The 21173-nt window shown below is 45.8% G+C and overlaps 1 protein-coding gene across 3 annotated transcripts; it reads right to left on the bottom strand.

The window, feature by feature from the left end:
• Position 1: 1 nt before the first annotated feature.
• On the bottom strand, positions 2–21169 carry ADAMTS13 (ADAM metallopeptidase with thrombospondin type 1 motif 13). Of its 3 annotated transcripts, XM_074845849.1 has the most exons (31): positions 20686–21169; positions 20303–20369; positions 19185–19468; positions 18844–18985; positions 18340–18476; positions 17472–17555; positions 17261–17385; positions 16382–16528; positions 15912–16046; positions 15207–15357; positions 14441–14545; positions 13822–13973; positions 13635–13698; positions 12964–13090; positions 12606–12754; positions 11144–11264; positions 10350–10430; positions 9896–10077; positions 9330–9465; positions 7474–7603; positions 6644–6833; positions 5822–5939; positions 5343–5472; positions 4555–4734; positions 3746–3950; positions 2956–3253; positions 2691–2816; positions 2431–2577; positions 1783–1959; positions 1253–1437; positions 2–962 (listed from the first exon to the last, which is right to left on the bottom strand). In XM_074845849.1, exons 1-31 carry the CDS (start codon positions 20758–20760, stop codon positions 813–815), a joined length of 4500 nt encoding a protein of 1499 aa, XP_074701950.1. In that variant the 5' UTR covers positions 20761–21169; the 3' UTR covers positions 2–812. The 3 variants fall into 3 exon arrangements, with proteins under 3 accessions (XP_074701950.1, XP_074701951.1, XP_074701952.1); XM_074845850.1 differs by lacking the exon at positions 2691–2816 and having other exon boundaries at positions 18340–18479; positions 20686–21165; XM_074845851.1 differs by lacking the exons at positions 2691–2816; positions 4555–4734 and having other exon boundaries at positions 18340–18479; positions 20686–21168.
• Between the last annotated feature and the right edge of the window lie 4 nt (positions 21170–21173).

The following is a 21173-nucleotide window of genomic DNA, read 5'->3' as shown; positions in this document are numbered from 1 at the left end:
ATTAAGAGACAGAATTATTTTATTTTCCCATAGAAAAGAAGTATACTGCTATCACTGTCAGATATATAATAGTAGAACCACAGAAGGGGTGGCTCAGGAGGGACCTCTGGATGTCATTTAGTCCTCCCAGATAAAGCCAGCTGTCACCAGGGCTTGACCAGGTCAGCAGTGCCTCAGTTTAGCCAACTCCTCAAAACATTCAAGCTTTCCGAGTGACCTCTCCTAGTGTTGCACTGCCGTCCTGGGCAAAGAAACTGTCTTGCCCTCACACATCTCTAGTCTTCTTGTGCTAGCCATTCATCCTCCTACATATCTTTGCCTTCTTTATAACATTCCAGAATTTCAATGGGCCTCGGTTTTAAGGGGTGTTTACACCGCAGGAGAGTGAACTTAATGGCTAAACCATAACCGTAGCTACTTGTGATATACAGAGGTTTGTAATGGGACACTGAGCCACTGAGAAATCACTATCCTAAAAGGTCACAGCATACTACAGAAGCAGGACCCTGAGACTTCAGTGCCCAAGTCACTACTGCAGACATGTAAACTGCATTAATACCAATCAGCACAAACAGAAAATCTGTATGAGGACTATTTGCTAAATATTTGGTAGTTACATGTCTTTTGCATAACCTCTATAAATATTAACTGAGATCCCAAAGGAGTCAGTAGGTATTGTTGTTCTTACTCAATAGATGTGGAAGCAGTTGCAAAAAGATTAAATGACTTATGTGACCTTGAGCAGTGAACAGCAGGGACTAACTGGACCACGGCCTTTCTCAGTGCAGTGTCCCTGGCCCCTTTTATTTGGGCTAAATAGCATGATATTCAGCCCAGAAACTGGTTCGGTGATCCTTAATATTTTCATGAAATTCAATTTCAGCTTGGCTTCCTGTTGATTGCCAGAAGAATTGTTGTTTCCCGTGGAACACCATTGTCTTCATGGTGCTTACATCACGGACCTGCATAAAGAAAGACCAAACCATTATATCATAGCAGCCTACAAGTGAAGTACCCACAAAATAGTGGGGACTTGCAAATTGATCACTCAGGGGGAAAAGCTGCCCTACACAAAGGTTAGAAGAAATACAGTAGACATCAGTAGTGCTCCTTCACATCTACATTTACATAACAGAGGATCAGAGTCTGACCCTCTAGGATTCGTGACTGAACTTTGCATCTGGATGGAAATGTCTAATGAGGAGATGGGTCCATTCCCATCCAAATCATCCCCTTTAAGTTTCTGACTCACCAGGATGTAATTAAAATGTGTTTGGTTGCTGTCATTGCCCAGGTCAACATATAGGGCGCGGATAGCTATGCGATGTCGAGGAGCCACATTGATGAAGGTCCGACACACTACTTCTTGCCTTTGATCAGGCAGTTGCACAGGATTCACTATTTCACCTTGGGGACCAAACAGCTGCTTGTCACAGTCTGAGAAGAGGAAAGGGAGCAGAAAAGAAAATGACTGAGAGAAGCGTCCAGCCTCTCCAAGAAAGAAATCATTTAACTTAAACACAGGCAGAAAAGTTTCTCTAAGGATTTTCATCTGGGAACCTCCAAGCATCAGCAAACACCTGCAGGGGGCTTGTCTTTAAAACAGAGGCGTAGTCCACAAGTAATATTAATTCCAACACTCCTCAAGGAGGGGCTTATTAGCTGCTAAAAATGAAGCGAGGCTTCCATAAACGTCCATAAGCAACCGTGACCTGTGGAACTCTGCGGGCCTTGTCATGGGTGCCTTAATCTAAAGCAAAAGCAAAGCTTTCAGTAAGGTACCTTGGTAATATTTTTTAGTTGCAGTTCTGCTGTTGTACTGAAGAATGACCCCATTTCCTGGCAGCAAAACACGCTGTTTCACAATCAGCGTATTCGTTCTGGAATTTATCAGTGACAAAGGGAGCTTCCTGCAGCCTGTCCGCCACATCATTCGCCCAGAAAACAGCACTATCTCACCTGGAATGGATGAGCACAGGGACTAGAAACACTTTGACATTAAGTAAAAGGCCGCAACATACTTTATATAGGTCTGGAATCAAGTAATTTCTGCATCTTATCAAAATATGTCATGAAAACAGTCCAGTTAACTAATCTAACTGTACTGATTCCAGCAAGAGGGTATATTACAGACAGAGTTTACAACAGGCCAAAGACAGCAGCTTCTTTAACCCCACAAAACTCCTTTCATCTCATGTCTATCAACAAAACAGGTAAGAAACCATTATGTAGGGGGAGGAAAGGCATCATCTTCCTTTAGTCCCACCTGGCAAAGACTTGGTGGGACAGAAAAACTTGCAGAATCGTTTCAGATTACACAGGCTCCAAGGTAGCAAGAACCATTCAGGGTACCAAAAGCACACGGGCAAATGAGGTGCAGAGGGCACCCCCAAAGGGCCAGGCTAGTCCCCAGCACACCCTGGGCCGTACCTGCACTGCAGTTGAGGGAGCTCTCCAGGACGCTGACTGTTATCTCCTCCCCGAGAGGACGTCCGATGGCCACAGTGCAGTCGCCGCTCCCTCCACCCGTCATGTTGATGACGCTGGTGGCATTAAGAAAGAGCTTTCCACAGACACCTGTACAGCAGAGACAGATGAGAAACACATCCAGAAGGAACTACAGCTGCTGAAAAACAGCCCCCATTCCCTTTGTGGCATGATGAACAGACAAGGGCCAACAGGGTGCCCACCTTCTGGGTGGAGCACAGGAAGAGTCAGCTGCTGCCCCAAGGAGTCCCAGGTCAGAAGAGCTTTGGGAAGCCCAGGGAAGGGAGTCATTGCTCCTAGCTCAGACAACATGGACAGCTCATGGCACGCTGGCAGGAACAGCATGTTGTCCCTCCTAACCAGGAGTACTCCCTTCCCTGCTCCTGTCCCTGTACGGCAGGAGGGTCACCACAACCCAGCTGCAGACAGTAAGCCCCCCTATCTACCTTTTGGCAGTGTCCTCCTCACCTCCACTGGTCTTTGTCTGCTCCCGAGGCACAGCAGATAGAGGAAGATCCAGGTCCTTGTACCTCGCCTCTTTGGCAGCTGTGGCCATTGTCAGCGTGGCTTGTGTCACTGTCTGCAGTCCTGCTCCACGGGACCCGGTCCCCACCACCTGCTCAGGGCAGGGCCCTGCGGAGCAGCCACGTACCACAATGGCCTTGGGGAAGCGCCTGCAGAAGATGGGGTTCACGTGCTTACGGGTTAGCGGGTTGAGGCAGAAATCCTGCCGTGTCTGAATGCCATTCCCACATGAAGTTGAACACTGCGGAGGAAGAAACCCACAGGCCTTTATACATGTGTTTCAGTCGGTATTTAGAAATAAACACATTTATTGGTTCAGGCATGATCTGGAGGGCTGATTTTTGTTCACTGATGCTGTTCTGTCACTTGCCCTTTCAGTGCTCTAGTTTCATCAGCTATAAGATGGCCCACCTCCCAGGGAATCTTCCAAACTATATTTTTGAATTGCAGAACCACTTCCTAAAAAAAAATCCCAAAAGATCTGCATTCCAGAAGAAAACATGTCAAGGACCACTTTTAAACTGCAGCCAAAACCTCAGCTGAGAAAGGTGGGAAGCTAAACACAGGGCAGTGGAAAGGAGAGAAAACATCCCTAGAAACAGTTCACCAGTTCTGTGGGAGGTAAATATACAAGGCAGAAGTGGTACTTCTCCCCTGGATGCTTTAGGGAAGTGAATGGCTATAAAACAGCTGCACTAGACACCAAATTCTGCATCTGAATGGGAGCAAATACCTCCGTCCACTCGCTGAAGCTCCATTCATAAGAGCACATCCGGATGACACAAGGGACACTGGTAAGGGGCTTCTCTGCCGCAGGACACAAACGCTCCTCCAGCAAAATCTCCTTGCCTTGGCGAATCTGTACACAGGTGATCAGCTGAACAGCTAAGCCAAGCCCACAGCTGGAGGAACAGGAGCCAGCTGGGGTTACCTTCCACCTGACAGAGGACACGGAGGAGAAAAATTAAGTTAGTGATGAATCCCCACCCTCTACTATCTCTTGCTGTAGAAAATGCACTGCAGCTCCCTCATGCTTCCCCCTTCTGCTTCTCAGCAGCTTTCTTCACCCCTCCACCTCACACACTCTGCTGCCTATGGTACTTAGAAGGCAGTCTTTGAAACAAGGCTGGGCAGTCTGGAGCAGGTTTGGCCTTGGACCCAAACAGAGGGCATTCACATTTTGCTAGAAGCCCAGAGACTCCAAACATACGTTGAGTCTTAGTCTGCATCCATTACAGTCTTCCCCAGGGTGACATACACAGGCTTAACTTCAAAAACAATCTTATCTCCCTCCAAAACACACACCACTCTGAACAGTCAGATCAGGAACTGACGCAGGGTATTTCATCCTGGGAGCGTCATCCTGTAGTACTTAGAAAAAAGTTCAGATGCCAGTGGCTTTGCAGTCCCACAGCAAATAGGGCAGGGCAAGCTCTGCTCCATTTGTCAACCCTGAGCCATATCTTAGATCACACCATAAGTGTTCATGGACAACTGCTCTTTCCCAGTGCATGTTCTTGTGGCCCGTGTGGCCATTTTGACCTTGGAGGGCATGACTCCAAATTACACGGCTCCTGCTCCTCTGGGCGAGGCAAACCATCACACTCGGTGTCTGCCACAATCTCTTCTGCCTTCTCCCCGGTCTCCCTTGCACAGTAGGGGACTTTGTGCATCACACCTCCTCCACAGCTTACACTGCATGAGCCCATTTTGTAATGCCACCTGGGAATAACACAGTCATCAGTGAGTACCGCCAGCTGTCACCCGTCTTCACTGGATGTTAAATCCAACCAGCCTATGGAAGTACAACTGGAATTCTGTTAATGCACACACATACACTGGCTCATGTTTGAGGGATCAGCAGCCACCCCACTGAGTACAGTCTGCAATACCATAAATCCTAAGGAAAGTGCAATCAATTTCCTTCAGTTCTCAGAGCGGCTATTCCAGATTCTTTGAGCATCTAATTCTAGCTACTTTCCCTGATGCTATGTGGAAACTGTACAGCTGGCAAATGTGTCACCACCTTTTGCAGTTATGGATTTGTTCCTACTTCCCCAGGGCAATAAGGGATCAAGAGGTTTTCAGCTTTTCCCTTGACTCAAAGACTTCAATAAGTTCTGCCTGAGAATATACCAGCCCAGGAAAGACTCAGTTTGCTCAGTGGGGATCAGCGCTACTGTTTTTGCAGCTGGCTGGGCTTTCAAAGAAGGGGAGAGGAAGATAACATCCTCGGAGTAGCTTGACCCTTACTTTACCGTGTCCCTGGAGATAGAGAGAGGAAGGAAAGACCCTCTCACTGGCTCGTTGTTTCCTGGTAACTGCTTTACCTTGGTGGGCAGGGTCTGAGATCGCAGACTTCCATCCTGCTCTCTGGCTTCGGCACTGGGTGACAATTTTCTTCCTGGGTTTCTTCTCTAGTGTCAAAAGCCACACATACATACTGTAGCTGAGTCTTACCTAGAAAGGGAACCAATCTCAGTGCATGGCATACACGCGAGGGTTGAAAATAAGCCAAGCAGTGTCAGTCACATCTGTGTGTACAAAAGCAGCAAACTCTGACCAAGCTCCAGGCACACTTATTGCACTCATGCCCCGCAACTCTGAAGCACAGCAGCCAGCCAGCCAGCCCTCTAAACTATTCCCCGAGTCAGGTCCCCTTGCCTCTTCCAGACTCAAAAAATTGTGACCACAGCTACACATGCACTTAGAACTGTAGAGGGGAAAAGACCAGGTCCCTGAGGTTCCTAGGCACTGAGCTCACACCTACAGCCAAGTAACATTTCCCTGCAGCACTGAAAGATCTCACCTCTCCCACAGGAGACGGAACACTCTCCAGCTAGAGGGCTCCAGACGTACACAGTCCGATTTTCCAGTTGGATATGCCCAAGTGACTCCAAAGTCTGAAGTAAGGGTGCATCTTCCTCCTCAGAACAGAGCAAAAAGACACAGACTGACGTTGGCACCTGCTTTCCACAGTGGTCCCAGTCTAATGAAGCTGGGGGATACCTCCAGATCAAGCCTACAACATATTTGCTGTCACTGAAGAAAGAGGCACATTTAAGCACTTATTCCATTTTTGCAGAACATATAAGTATCAGGAATAGCTAAGGACATCCAACAGCCAAGACCCCTCCTAATTCAAACTACCTGAAGAGAGATACCTGAGACTGGAGATGCCTAAAGCAGTATCTTCCCCATCTGTAAATGTAAGCCTGGCAGTGGATTTGGACCAGTGATCCTGTGCTGAGAAGCCCTCTTCCCTGCTAGCAATCCTCCCCACCATGTCAGAACCTCTCTGTTTACCAGTGAGATTTTTCCTAGAGGACCAGGGGTTATTTCTGGTTTTAGTTTTGTTGGACTCTGCGAGGAGAAATGAAGAAGGAACACAGTCAACAGCTGTCCTAAACCAACCAAGACTATGAATTGATGAATCCAGCACATAAATTAAGAGGGACAGAGCTGTCTAAAGTAGTAGGATGAACCTTTAACTGGGCAGACATCCTTGGTGTAAACCACCCTCCCAGACTCCAGTAGTAAGGTGGTGGTTCTTAACTGGTAAGCCTCCTGCAGATCACAAATGCAAATCTCCCAGTGAAACTCCTGAAATAAGCCAAGCCAGTAAACTCACTTTGTCCCAGCCTAAAGGGCAGACATTAACCACACACGGCACAACTGAGAGGGGTTTTTCTTCTGCTGGGCACAAGCTGTCATCCACAACAGTCTCCAATCCATCGTGAAACTGTACACAGGTCAGATTCTGCTGGGCAACTCCAGTTCCACAGACAGCAGAGCACTCACCTATGTGAGACATCTTCCACCTAAACGGGAAGTAGATGCATCACCCTATTTCTCATCTGGATCATGCCACTGATTACAGAAAGGGGTCATACAGAGTATTCAGCTTCTATATTTCAAAAGCCTTGTCTGGATGTGATTGAGAGGACAACTGCTGGAAATTTAAGTCTTTGCACTGACAGCTCTCTAGGACTAAAACTGTCTAAGCTAAAGAGCTATAGTTCACAGTGTAATCACTTTTTATTAAAAACCACAATGTCTACAAGATCTGGGCAGGCTTGGCTTTTGGTCCTCTTTCCAGGCTGATTAACACAAGGGTCTCCCTCCAGAGTAAGATCAAATCTTTGTTGGCACAGTCTTGGAAAGGATGTGAGCAGACATCTTCTGGCCATGCCCTCAAAGTATTTTAATTTAGCAGACTACCATAAAATATTGGAAGGACTATCTCCCATTCATTCAGCTGACATCTCAGTTACCTCATGGGACCAGGAAATACAGAACATGGTCTGGGATCCACTACGCCATTATAATTAGGAAGAAACGACTTCATACCTCTCCTTTTTTTCACCTTGCACTATGCAAATGAGACTGCAGAGACTGGATTAGCTGTCAGAGAAAGGACAAGCAAAGCAAGAATTCAGCTGAGCTTCCAGGAACACCAACCTGTACAGGCATGGCTCCAGGGCACAGGGCTTGGGCTCTGAAAGGGGCTGTGGGAGCTCCAGACACCACCGATCCTCTGTTATTTCATTCTTTGTCTGGTCAAAGCACACATGATCCACTGGCCGCATCCCTGGGATACAAAAGGAAAAGCAAAGGAAGTTATAAAGAAAGTGAACAGTTCACCTCTATTATGCTAGGAAGATGCAGTAATTTCACTTTACTCAAATAATCTCTGTAGGAGAATGGCATATTTGGGAACACAGACTTTCTACAAACACACAAACCCCTTCTTGCTGATATAATTTTTCCTCAAGAGTTTTGAAGTGACTTTCCAACATGAATACCCCAGAAGATAAGAAGTTTGATGGACAATCCACTGCCAAAATGGAAAGATTACTCTAAATTGGCTGTTTGCAAGAACAAGGACATCAATCACAATTTGGTCCAAATTACTTCTAATGATGTCTGACTGATGAGGGACAAGTTGCTGAAAATAAGCTCTAGCAGTCAACCATTTTTAAATGACGTTCTGTAGAACTAATAATGTAATATCATCACGCAGCCTTTGTACCCAGACAGCACCGTGCCAATGTCCTCAAAGTGGTCATCAATATCCAAAACTAGACTAGAGGTACTGGAAGAGAAACTGCAGACTTGCAGTGCCTGTGGCATGCAAGAAATGAAATATTCATAAACTACAGCTATAAACAAGATCTTTAACAATACTGAACCTAACAGGTAAAAGCAGGTGAAAATCCAAACTTAAAACAGTTACAAGCAAAGCTGTAAAGAGTCTGTTTTGCAGTGAATGAGGCACCCACAAAGAGCAACTGGCATTCCTGAATCTCAAAGAGCATGACCCTGAGAAGCAAATGTCAAGGCTCAATCAGCAGTGTTATCTTTTCACTGCCTTCCTTGTTTTCAAATAACGGCTATCGGTAAGGAGGGCCTAAGCACGACTTTCAGCAGTCAAGATACAATTTCAGCTTGGATTCTCAACTTTCTGTTATTTTAAGTGCCAGATTTCTCATTTTTTTTGTTTGTGACTGCATTAGCTGGGAGGCCCTAGAGCTTTTTGAGTTCTTTAATTCAGGATTTCAGCAATCAGTTCACCTGGGCAATCTGCTGGAGAAAAGCTCTCCAGACACAGTCCTCTCCAACAAGTCCTATAGATTGACTTATACAAGTATTCATTAATGTATTTTCTAAATCTTTGTCGTAAAAGTCTAGAGGCTTGCCAGTGTCATCTGTATTATCTGGTAAACGAGATGTCAGACTGTCTACCAGAGTGATCTGTTACAATCTGCATTATGATTTCTTCAGGGAGACAGAAAGGATTAGCCATGGCACAGGAATAGAATTCTAAGAAGGAAGTTTCATAATTAGCTCTGAGGCTTTAGTTAGACACTAGATACCACTTTGGTGTCAGACTTTCGATGTTTAGCCAGCTTCAAATTACAGTCTTCAATAACTTTGAAGACTCTGAGAAAATTACTTAGTCTTAAAACCAAAAGTTCAGTTAAAACCTATTTAAAAATCCTCCTCACAATCAAACATTTTCACTATTACTCTAAGGATTCAGATATTTGCTGATTTGCTAATTTAATTCAAGAGCTGTATCACTCTGCTTTGGCTCAGTTCAACACTGGCAACTGCCGCTCACTTTCAGCAATTTGCTTTTAAATTCAGTTCAGTTGTTTAGTAAGTTCTAATCAAGTATCTATCACTGACGTCATATTTCTTTCAGTCAGCCCAAGAGAGCCTGTGGAGTAAAGATCGGGGAGATTACGAGTCAGCCAAACTAGAATTCTGCCCAGATCTCCGTAAAAAGTAAATATTGAGTACTGCTGCCTCACCTTCCCCACAGGTCACTGAACATGGCCCCTGCTGAGGAATCCACATATATGTCAGATTCTCTCTGGGGACAAAGTAGCTGAAGGTGATGTCTGGGTTGGTGGCATTGCCATATTCTTTTGCATACCTTCGATAGACCTGGTGAAGGAAAAAGTTGTGGTCAATGCACAAATCAACTCAGACTACTTTCTTAGGATGGAGATAAGAGAAGCTAGTCCCCCTTTTTTCCATCCAATCCTGAGCCTCAATGCTATGACCCCCAGTTCTTGCCAGATGCAGAGTACTCACCCTGTGCGCAGGGCACTGAAAAAAGATTAAGCCAAGCAAAAGGTTTAACTCAGTATGCCTTTCCCCACACAACCATCCCCCAGGCCTGCGGAAAGCCTGTAGGCAGCCAACCCTCAATCTCTGCCAAGAAGAACACCACCATCACTCTTAGTGAACACCATCTCCACTGCCCTTGGACACAAAGCGTACTACACCTGGACTCTGCACTGCAGCAGAGCTACACAAACTCAGCCTGGCCAGTTCTGACTGGCCCCTTTCCAACTCTGCTATTTTAATTTACCTGTATTTCAATTTCTTCTTGTGTTGGCCCATCCACATGGACTTCCTCCAGTCTTGGCAGGTTGTCCTTGGTGAGAAACACTTTGTATTTGATCTGGCTGTCCTCCAGAACTGACGGATATGTGACATTCAGTGAGATTTTTCCTTTTCCAGCAACCACATACTCTCCTTTAACCTTCACAGCTAGAGGAGCAAAAGTAGCAGTGAGGTTAAGAGATACGTTGTGGTCACCAGGATCCCCCGGTGCTGGCAGCTACAGACTGCCCATGTGCTAGAAACCAGTTTGATCTAAGTCAGGCATCCCAAAGGGTGTGTCTTCTACCACTTCCCACTGGAGAGCATCCCACAAACAAATTGCATCATCAAGAACTTTCCTTCCAAATTCCACAGTTTTGTTTTTACAAGCTTATTTTAGCCCTGCCTGTAGTCCCTCCTCTCCTTTTCATTCAACTCACCCAAATGTGTGAAGAGTGGTCTCCGATTGATAACATGGGCCAAGGTGGTGTTATAAGGCAGGGTCAGAAATGTAACGTACACTGGCAGGATGGAAAGAAAGAAGATATGGTCACCTTCCATTGCTGTACCTCTGTTAAAAAGACTGAGGATTACAGATCAACCCCTCGTCACCTTACTAGCACCCACCCGTTGGAGGACAAGCCTTACGGGCAGCAACAAGGCTTAATTGCAGACAGGCATTATATAGCTAATACAAAAAAAATTAAAGATACAACAGTGATCACCAGCAGACTAAATTCACACTGACCTTAGCTCTATCAGCTTGGCTTGAACACAGTGATGGTGAATACAGCAAACAAAACCGAACTGAATTCTGTGTCCAGTTCTCATCTTCCTTTTGTTCTTTTTATGTTCTCTGCTAATATCTATATGTGATACTGCAAGAGCCAGATCAGTTCCAAAATGGATGTTTAACATCTCAGGAAGCATCTGAAACAGCCCCCAGCTTCCAGTAATTTGCTTGACTTCCCAAATGGCTACATTTCTGACCCATGTCCAGAGAAGAATTATGACCCAAAAAGTCACTCTGCCTACACAACAGCTACTCCCTGCTACAGATCTTAGCCGTCTTCTCTGTTGACTACCCAAACTCTATTGCCATATCCTCCATAAAAATAAAATCCAGCAGAAGCAGAAACAATAAGTCACATACAGAAGATTATCAACACTGAATATGCACACAAATATGCAGCACACAAGCAGTACCATAATGTTGAGCCTGAGGACCACACACCTTTAGCTTTTCCTTCTGTGTAAGATCCACTCACTCTGGTGCAAGTTGTATTATCACCCCCACAGACCTTGCAAGAGTCCATTATCTTCTTGGAGTCCATCTGGCCATCACATCCGAATGCCTGAGCAAAGGGGAGAGTCTGTCAAGACTTGTCTATTCTGAGAAGAAAACAAGCAAATGAAGGCAACATTGCCTGAATTCTTGAAACTGCCCTTTTCATTTGTAATTCAAATTTAAGATGACAACGTAGACAAAGATGCATTTGTGCCTAGCTGTACTACTGCACAGAGTATGCAAAGCCAGAGATTGGAAAGCCTTAGCTGAGAGTACAAGTTTCATTAACTGTGACATTTTCTTTCCCATAAGAAGCAGCCCAGAAAGATTTCTCCTGTGACCTAAACCAAAGGCTCTGCACTCCCTCTCTTTTACAAACTCCTTCTGGAGGGTGGGGCGGGGGGGAAACCCAACAAACCCACCCAGGAGAACAGTAAACATGAATGGCAGCTTCTAAAGGAATCTTTAGCTCCCCAAACCCAGCTCACGTCTTTCGGCCTGGCCTTCAATCCCACGGAGGTCAGAAAAGAGATTCTATCCTCGTTCCCATGAACAAGACTAATTTACACAAAGCTACAGCAGGATCTCAGCAGGCTTAGCAGCAAAACATGTGCAACTGCTGAATTTATGCTAGAGGCACTGATCCCAGGTTTTGGGACATGCACATTTATCACTGTTGCCAATAGAACAGCAGAAATCAGAATAGATTATGCCTACACCCTCTGCTGTTCACTCGGTGGAAATGCATTACAAAACATTGTGAACACGAGGATAATGAGAAAAACATAAAATGTTGAAAGTGTATTCTGGGAATGTAAAGAAACAACAGAAAACATACAACTGGGTCAGCACTGAGCAGTTAGTAAAATGCAGACAGTGCGGGGGAGTTATATTCAAGTTCATCATGAAGGAATGCTTTTCTCATGTCCAATCCAGGAAAAAAAGAGAAAGTTATACATCCGTTTTGATTAGTGATACTGCAACAATCAATTTGTCGAGTTACGATTCCCAGGTTTTACTCCTTATTTTGCCACTGACCCGGTATGTTCAAATCATGTGCCTTTTCTCCACAGAGTCAGCATTTTCTAGGGCTATTTATACCACGCAAACTGAACAGCTAATGATGTCTCCTCAACCAACTCATAAACCAATTGCTTCTTGGATTAGGGATGAATAGCCTTATGTACTTACTGCATAATTAGCAGCATGTCTTATCTAGAGGGCATTGGACGCACAGACAGAACAGTAGATTTGTTGGACTCCAGCCAACAAGCCAAGAACAAAACTCTCTTCTTTTGAGAAGAGCTCGCTCCGTTGTTTGGGACACTGTGGCTTTTTTCCCTGCTCCTGGGAGACTCCTTTGGTGCAGCATACATCAGAGGTTCACCTGGATTCCCCAGTCACTTACTCTGCAGCTTCCCATTACACACAGATTGAAAGCCCCATGGTGCTCAGAGTCATCCTGCTCACATCTGGTTCCATCTATGAAACTGTCTTCGCGGCTCACCATGAATTTGCTTTCAACGGCCCTGCACATGTGCTTGCAGAGCATGTCCCCTGGAGGAGGCAGACACAAGAAAGGAGTTACTCTTTCAGAAAGGCACGTGGCTGACCATCAAGCAACAGGAAGGAGTCAAAAGGATCCGACAGAAAGAGTATCCAGGTTTCGTGTGAAAACTAAATCAGTGAAACAGCCTTTTGACTACAGATCGGTCCACGAGCACTCCCCTTCACAAAGAAACCACAGTTTCTCAGTCTTTCCTTACCTTTGGCAAAGCCAACAGCAGAAGTCCAGGTATAAAAGGATGGTGCTTCTACAGTGAGATAGAGTGGCTTTAAATTTGTAGCTGCACATTGTTCAGCCATAAAGTCCTGCTGGGTCATCAAACAGGCCTACATCCCAGAGAGAATTGTATGGGTAATGAAAGGAGGTTATTGAGCACGGAATCCCAAGCAGCATTTTACCCACTAGCTAGAGGCAGAAAGCAGTGGCTGGTAAGTAAAACACCAAAACAACTGCAAATGAAGAAAACCACTTTAAAGAGAGGCTGCGGGATATGCAGAGAATTGTGTTTGGAAGCTGGTATCTTTGCTATTTATACAAAATAAATGGATAAGGAAAATAGGAACAACATAAGAATGTCTCTCTGAAGAAAACTATCATTAAGTGAGTCACTGTTTTCTCAGCATCTGTCCTGCTATGAAGGCATAGGGAAAATGCTTCATTGCACGTGAACAGTGCTATTAAATAATACTGCTGTCTTCAGACACAGTGGAACAAATACCTCTTCTGTTGTCAGACAGATGGAGGCCGTATGCCAGATCTTTAGTTCTTCTTCCCAGAGCAGTCAGCTGTGAGAAGTACAGTCCCAAACCATACAGCTCTCCAAGAGTTAAACGGCATTTAGAAAAAAGGGCAGAAGATGAGCTCCACTACCTGAGTATTGCACATCTCCACTTGGATGCTGGCACCATGGCATTCCTGCCCCCCAAAAGCAGGCCTGGAAATAACAGAAGAACTCCTCAGCAGAAGAAGGTTTGCCCCAAGCAAAGTGCAAGACTCAGACCCCGTGGCCCTGACTCAGCCAAGAGACCCTGTAAACTCCCCAGCTCCCACCTCTTACCTGGGGTTGTTACAGAACCGCTGCCTTGTCATAACTCCACCTCCGCAGCTGCGGGAGCAGGAGGAGAAGGGGCTCCAGACAGACCACTGCCCATGGACCACAGCCATGGGGTTCAGTTCTTCCAGAGAGCTGCACTGGCCCTTGGAGCACCACTAAGACCAAGAATATAGAAAATTGGCAGCAGTGCCACAGTGAACCCAGGAGGGCTGGGATCTACAAGGGTGGCTTAAGTCTCCATCTCTTTGCAGGCCAGAGCGTAACGGAGGATCCCAAGATGAATGAGGCACCTTCTTACAAGAGCCTAGAAGGGTCCCGTTCCTAATTATGGTCTAACATGAGGTTGGGATTAAAACAATAGCTGATAGGTCATCTCAAGTAGAAAGCAAAGCCTTTGAGGAGAGCTCAGATATCAGGCTATAGAACTGCAAAGCAACTCCAGAGATACAGATGAGAGGGAAACACCAAGATCAGCTGGTACCAGTTTGTGACTGGAGTGTCTGGCCTTAGCTCCCTGGCCGAGGGGCCCTGAGTGCCACGTACCTTCCAGCCACCAACAATGTCTTGCTGTCTAACGAGCTCCATGGAACCCACACCCACTTCTGATCATCAGCCTCCTTACCTTATTGATTCCACACTCAGTACCATCCAAGAGGGGAACAAGAAGCCGAGTACAGCTGGATTTGTCTCCTGGTTGTACGTGGCATGAGAGAACTTCACATATGTCCTGGTGTGACAAGAAAATCAGGGAGTTCAGGGAGTCACTTAGGCTCATCAACACAGCTGTCCCAAAAGCTGCTCCATTTAAATGGTGCATGTCCCAGATGTCTGGTTTCCCCACAGCTATTCAACAGTGCAGACAAGTCCCTTCATTTCTCCTGCTACTGGGCAAAAGTTGTGGGCATGTCAGAAGACTATCACTGCCAGCTGTAATGCTAGAAGATGATCAACTGAAGCAATTAAAGTTTCACCCACCTTAGTGCTTCCTCATTAACAAAACACGTCCAGCAGCTATTAGCCATGCTGCATTTCTCAGACATGGGGAGTTGAGCAAAGGTGGGAAGCTGAAGGAATCCAATGAACAAGAGCTCCCCAAGACTGGACCCTGAGTAGGTGTACCCAGCACTAGCACTGCCAGGCCCCTGTTTGGACAGAGGCTCTGGGTACTGTGCAAACCTTAAAGGAGACTTATGTGGATGAACGGGGTCATGGAGAGAAGAGAAGGACTTTAAAAGCCTTTAAAGGTTTGTTCTTTGCCAAGAAATCTGTGGCAGGAACGCACCTTCCCTCCCTTTATAATAAAAATGTGTCCAGCTCCCTCTTCCTGAATCTTGGCTCCAGAACATTTCCCTGTTGCCCCTAGCAAGACAGACAAACTTTCTACCTACAACGTTGCTGTCAGCAAAGGTGCATGCTGTGGCAACACTCCCAAAGGCTATTTTACATTGTTCATCTGCTCCATAGTACAAGCCAGGCTTCCATCCAGGGATGCTGCCGTCCATGTCCGGCAGGTCATTTAAGCAGTTTGTTTGGCCTGTGCTGATAGAGACATAAGAAATATCACTTTCCCAGCTGTGGGCAGTAAGGACAATGACATGTTTGCAAACTTCTGCTGAGTTTCATTTTGGGAGTTGGCTGTTGCTTTCCCAGACAACACATGCTTACTGTGGGCTGTGATGGATTTAGCTGCAGCAGCTGCCTGGAGATGCTCACAGTTCCCCGCTGCTGAAGTTACAACAGAAACCCATTCCTGTTCTTCACCCAGCCAGCTCACAGCCCGCAATACTTGTTTAAACCTAGATGCTCTGACATTTTAAATAAAAATTCCAGGCTGAGCTAGTGTCTGAGAAGTCCAACACAGCCCAGGCATGTTAGTCACTAACCAAAGTAATTTCCAGCTACTTGAACCAAAAACTGGGTTTAACCTCAGCAACAGACACAAGTGATAAGAAATAAACAAACCCCAAGCTTTCACAGTTCCTCATTTTCCGAGAATGTCCTATTTTATTCCTTGTCTTTCCCTGCCCTCTCCTAAGCTCCCAGCACATGGTAACACTTCCACACGGGCACACAGAGCTCAACCATTCCCTTACCTGACAAAGGCCAGGAACTCTTCTCGGCTGCACTGCGACCAGGCGAGGTCGACGCTGTTGTGGTTTCCTGCCGAACCCATGATGTAACCGCTGCTGCTGCACCGATTCCCCTCACCATCATGGGGGATTCCAAGACTGTAACAGAAGAAGCACAGTGCCCTGAGAAGAAACCCAGAGGCTGGGTTACCTCAGAGTCCCTTTTCTCTAAGAAAGGGCTGAGCTCCCTCTGCAGCTTTTCCTTCTACTGCTGTCACAAAGGTTTTCTCTCCTCTTTGCAGCTTCTAATTGTCACACAGCATGCAGGAATACAAGAAATGCAAGGAACTCCTTCCAAAAGTTTTGAATAATCTATGGGAAATCCGCTGTTATGACAAAAAATCCTTTTCTTTCTTCTGAATCCTTTGAACTGTGTTTATTCAGTTTCTACCTGAATAAAACACACTGGGCTGCCCTGGGGCTTTCCTACTGACCTGTGCCCAATTTCATGGGCTATGGTGACTCCCAGGTCAAAGCCAGTGTCCTGGGTAATAACACAGCTCCAGAAGGAGGAACAGACTCCACCTAACTGAGTCACTCCACGTAGCTCCTTGTTCCCATCAGGTAATTCCAGGTCAAACCTAAAAAGTAAGGGAGACAGACACAGAAGAAAGCAAAGAACCATTGCAGCCAATAAAGTCAGGTCCATACATTCAACTGAATTTATTGGCACTTTCCTGATCTGACTTTGCCAGCTACCTAACATTTCTTTTGACACATGGAACTATCTGGGGCAAGATGGTAGCAGTAAGGTTCCATGAGTCCCCACTGTTCAAAATCTGTGGTGATCTCACTGTCCCCAGACAAGCAGAACAGACTAAATGACCTAATCCTATTTGCAGAAGACAGAGCAGTATCATCACCTCTTTGAAGAAAGAGCACCAAAACAAAGCCATTACACTCAAGAAAAGTTTTTGTCTTTGACAAATTTAGCCAGGGCAATTTAGAGCAAGGAGCCTGAAAGTCAGAAATCTTCCATAGAAAACACCAGTGGGTTTTCACTTCCAGTTACTGTTTGGCTTTTCTGCCCACAAAAAGCTGCAGTGGGTTTGGCTGTGCTGCTCTGGAAGCACACAATGTCTGCTCAAGTCTGGCTGGTCAGAGCTTGGGGAATATTCTAGTTCCTCCAGAAACTGAAGAAACAGCACCTGACTAACTGCATTACACTAAGGGCAGGAGAATCAGCCCATTTCTAAAGACTCTGTGATGCCCAGCTGCTAGAAGACCCAGTGCAAATCACTGTCACTGTGCTAACAACTGGACACCATCAGCCCTGTTTCCAATTCCCTCCCAGGCCAGGGGAGCTCCAGTACCTGGTGATGTACAGGACAATATCAGCATGTTGGGGGTCAGAGTCATTCTGGGGGTTGACCTTCTTGCTCCACTCACAAACGCTGATCAGCGAGGAGGTGATATTTGTTGTGATGTTTACCTCTGCCTAGAGTGAAGGCACATGTTTGCACATTTCATACAGCTTTTAGCAGCCTCTTGGACAACACTTGAATAAGAGCACTCCCTACTTACCTCTGGTTCTCTCAAAACAAGTATTTGCATCAGATGAACCCTGAAATGAGCCCCCAGCGAGGCATCTCTCAGCAGCTCTGCCCCCTGTTAAAAGATAGAAAGGATTCAATAAAGTAGGCACCTGGGTGACTCCCACTAGCTGTTCCCAATAACAGGGCTGCATTCACTACAAAGGTAACACACCTGGTAACCATAAGGGGCAACTATAAAATCACCAGGAAGCACAACATTAAAGTATGCACTACAAATGTAAATAAATCTGTCAACACATGAGAACCGTTGTTAGACTTGTCAGATACTCTGCAGCAGAGAGGAGAATCTGCATGGAAAACAGTTTCATAGGGTAGGAGAGTGCATGCTAAAGACTTTTTTGCAATATACACACAGGAAATGCGTAAACAAATTCTTAATAATAGCAAAAGAAGACGTTTAGAGAAATCCTGTAATAGAAGTAAAACACTGAAATCTAAAATGTAAGATTAATTCAGTGGATCTTGTTCAATCTCACTGAAAGCAACAGGGACTGGATCAAGGCTCTGGTGATAAAACTCTTGCTACTGTATCTGACATACAACAATGTTAGTAATGAAAATAAGAGCTACATTTTCTACAGGGGCTTTAAGGCTACACCCCCAAAGCTTCTAACATCCAGTTTTCTTTGTGCAGCTCCTTGTACAAGGGAAAGCTTCCCATGCAGTGCCAGGGGAAGCAGAGAGGAATATCCAACACATAAGCAGTGCTCTGCACTAGGAGCAGGTAACCACAAACACCTCTGAAAGTGCACTCACAGAGGTCGGTCTGCTTGTGACACAGCCTGTGACACTGAGCTCTCGCACTGGGACAGCAATGCGAACAGAAAGCTACTCACAATGTTCAGGTTGGCAAGAATATATCGCTCCGTGTCCTCTTTGTGGTACAAGTAAACATCTGGACCTGCTACAACCATCAGCTCCAGATGTTTGACAGCTCCCTCAGCCCTCTTCTGCAGGCGAGAAGGAAACCGCCCTGCTGAACAGCACAGGGAGTTTAAAATGCAAGACAATATGAACGGTCCTACAGATCCACTCTCTTTTCTTGAAAGACTAGAGTAATACAGCTGGAAGACCACTTCTCCAGTTGCTTGCTCAAGTTTCCCACTTCTGTTGGTTTCTTTCACCCACCAGCATCCTTAAAAACACATCTATGCTACCAGAATAACAAATACCTGAATGAAAGGACACGAGCTACACCTCAGCGAGGTGAGAAACATACTTGAGTATACTCATATATTTGTAGATACAAATTTTTCCTCTGAGCTCATGCAAGCAACCCCACTACCAGGAGACAGCTTTTCCAAGCAGAACAAGCAGGGTTTCCTCTCCATGTACATTACCTCTTGCTGTATTTGCCTCTCTTGCAGCACTTCTGAAGAGAATGTGGGGTCTGGAGAAGCCAAGGTCCTTCAGCAAGGCCACATCTTTGCTTCTGACGGGCCTGATATGAATCTTTTCCTCATCTGCAGTGACGACTCCTTGCTAAAGGAGATGAAATTCCATCTCTGAGTTATTCCAAATACATTTGTTATTAATGGAGAACTGTGTGCCATATCCTTCCTGTTTCTCCTTTGCAATGCTCAGATTTATTGAATAGATGGTTCACACATGTTTGGTGCATCAAGCTGCAAACCTACAAAGGCTGTAAAAGCTTCTAAGAATAAGTTCAGTGCATACTCACCAGCTGCCCTTCACAGTAAGTGACTCTACACTTAGCCCCAGGAGGTTGCAGTGGATTTCCACCTGCAAAGCAGTTGCCTGAGAATCGCTTCAGTAAGCTAAAGGAAGAGTTCACCACTTGCTTGCTCACAAAGGAAGAGGAAAGGAGGGCATGGTCCTCTAGAAATTCAAAGGCATAGAGTTCTCCCCAGGCCTCAATGGAGCAATGTTGAATACGACAGGACGTCAGCCCGATCTGTTCTTCTTTACAAGGGCAACTCGGCTCAGCAACAACAAACTCAGGTACTGAAAGAAATTAAGCAAGACCAGGACAAGGGGAACAGTTCTGAGAAACGATGACACACAGAAAACAAATGTAATGATCTATCTCCCTAGGAAAAAATACTCTCCAAATTACAACTGTGGCCTTTCAGAGTCGTTGTGTCAACAGTCAAAGAACTTCTATGCTTTCATGTATTCCGAAGTGAGGATAATCTGATTGTGAGCAGACAACAGCTCTGAAACTGGCTCCTGATTTATCAGCACTTTTGCTCTCTCGATAAAGAGAACGGTTCATTTAACAAAGGCTGAGAGAGTTTTACTTCCTCAGATGTTAAGTATTACTGAGTGAGAATTATCATAATCCAGACAGAGACGCTGCGATGAACACTAGGTGAACTCACAAGCAGACAATATCCTTGCTTTAAGGATTTGAGAATTTAAAACGTATCTTTATTCTGAACTACCATCAATCCAGACCCAGAATACTAGTCCCTTCACGTGTTTATTTTAAAAAAATTATCAAGTGCATTTAAAGCCATTCTCAGTCTAAAGCTTCCCACTCAGAAGACCTAGATCTGTTAATCTCATAGAAGAATACCAATAGAGAGAACGAGGACCCCAGGAGAAATGTGCAAAAAGATTTATCATATCTCCTTCAGCAGATTTCAAATGCTGACCCAGTTCTTCAACCGCTTTCACACTGAAACATGGATTGCCTCGCTGAGTAATGCGACTCAGAAATGCTAAATGCTTGTCAGATCAGGGTTTGTTAATAAGTGTTCTTAGCGTTATCAAACGTACAGGATTAGAAATAAACTGACAGACGTGTTCCAAAACCAAGGAAGGAGCCCTGCATACCATCAGACACTGAGCTGGTTCCAAAATAAGAGAAAACATCTTCCGTATCCAAAGCGCCGAGAAATTTCTGCAAGAAGAAGAATAGCTTTATATATTTTTAAGAAAAACAAATGGATTCAAGACTATCACTTAACTGAACCTAACCTGGAAGGAACGCCAGCGAACAACTCAACGAGTACTGATGCCAAGTTCTCATGGCTTTATTTTGCACTAAGCATGGGGCTGCACAACAGCCACCCAGAGGAAACAGCTTTATCTTCTTGATTAGCGAGTTTTGATGGATTTTGGCTTAGAACACGTTGTGTTGTCTCTTCTTTTTTTTTTTTTTCCTAGAAATAAAAAAAGCCTTCCTGGAAACTGCATTTTCTGGAGGTCAAACTCACCTCTTGGAAAGCCGACGGCCAGCAGAACCCCAAGGGGAGCGTCACGAGCGCCCGGATCGTCAAGCTGACGATCATGCTGGAGGAGTCGCAACCAGCGTGGCGGAGTCCGCGCCGGCCCAGGGGTGATTAAGACGAAGTTTGGCCCAAGGCATCACGTGGAGCGGAAGGGAAGAGTGCAGGGTTCAAACAAACAGGGGAGCTGAGCCTCTGCAGAGAGGGGCAGCGGGGGGAACGGCCTGCAGCCGGAGGCTTTGCAGGGACAGCTGGAGGGAGGGAGGTTTTGCGCAATGTTTGCAACTTGACTGCAGCCCAAGAGCGCGGCGATCACGAGCTCTGAGCCGCTCTTCGCAGCCAAACACCCGAGGGGCGATTCGCGGGGGGGAGAAGGGGGCTCTGTGCTGCTCAGCCCGTGCCCTGACAGGCCCCGCGGCCCCGCCGCGGCAGCACGGGAAACCCCCCCCCCCCCCGGCTGCGGGGCCCTCCCCAGG

This window comes from Strix aluco, chromosome 20 (assembly GCF_031877795.1).
Source record: "Strix aluco isolate bStrAlu1 chromosome 20, bStrAlu1.hap1, whole genome shotgun sequence".
In the NCBI taxonomy this organism is placed as follows: Eukaryota; Metazoa; Chordata; class Aves; order Strigiformes; family Strigidae; genus Strix; species Strix aluco.
This window is presented reverse-complemented; position numbering and strand designations above follow the sequence as displayed.

Excerpts from the sequence above, each read along its gene's own strand:
- ADAMTS13 (XM_074845849.1), bottom strand. The coding sequence starts at position 20,760 with ATGATCGTCAGCTTGACGATCCGGGCGCTCGTGACGCTCCCCTTGGGG. Across the intron at positions 13,699-13,821 it reads CGGTTCTGTAACAACCCCAG|GCCTGCTTTTGGGGGGCAGG; the intron begins GTAAGAGGTGGG and ends TGTTATTTCCAG. Across the intron at positions 5,940-6,643 it reads GCCCTTTAGGCTGGGACAAA|GAGGAAGATGCACCCTTACT; the intron begins GTGAGTTTACTG and ends CTCTGTTCTGAG.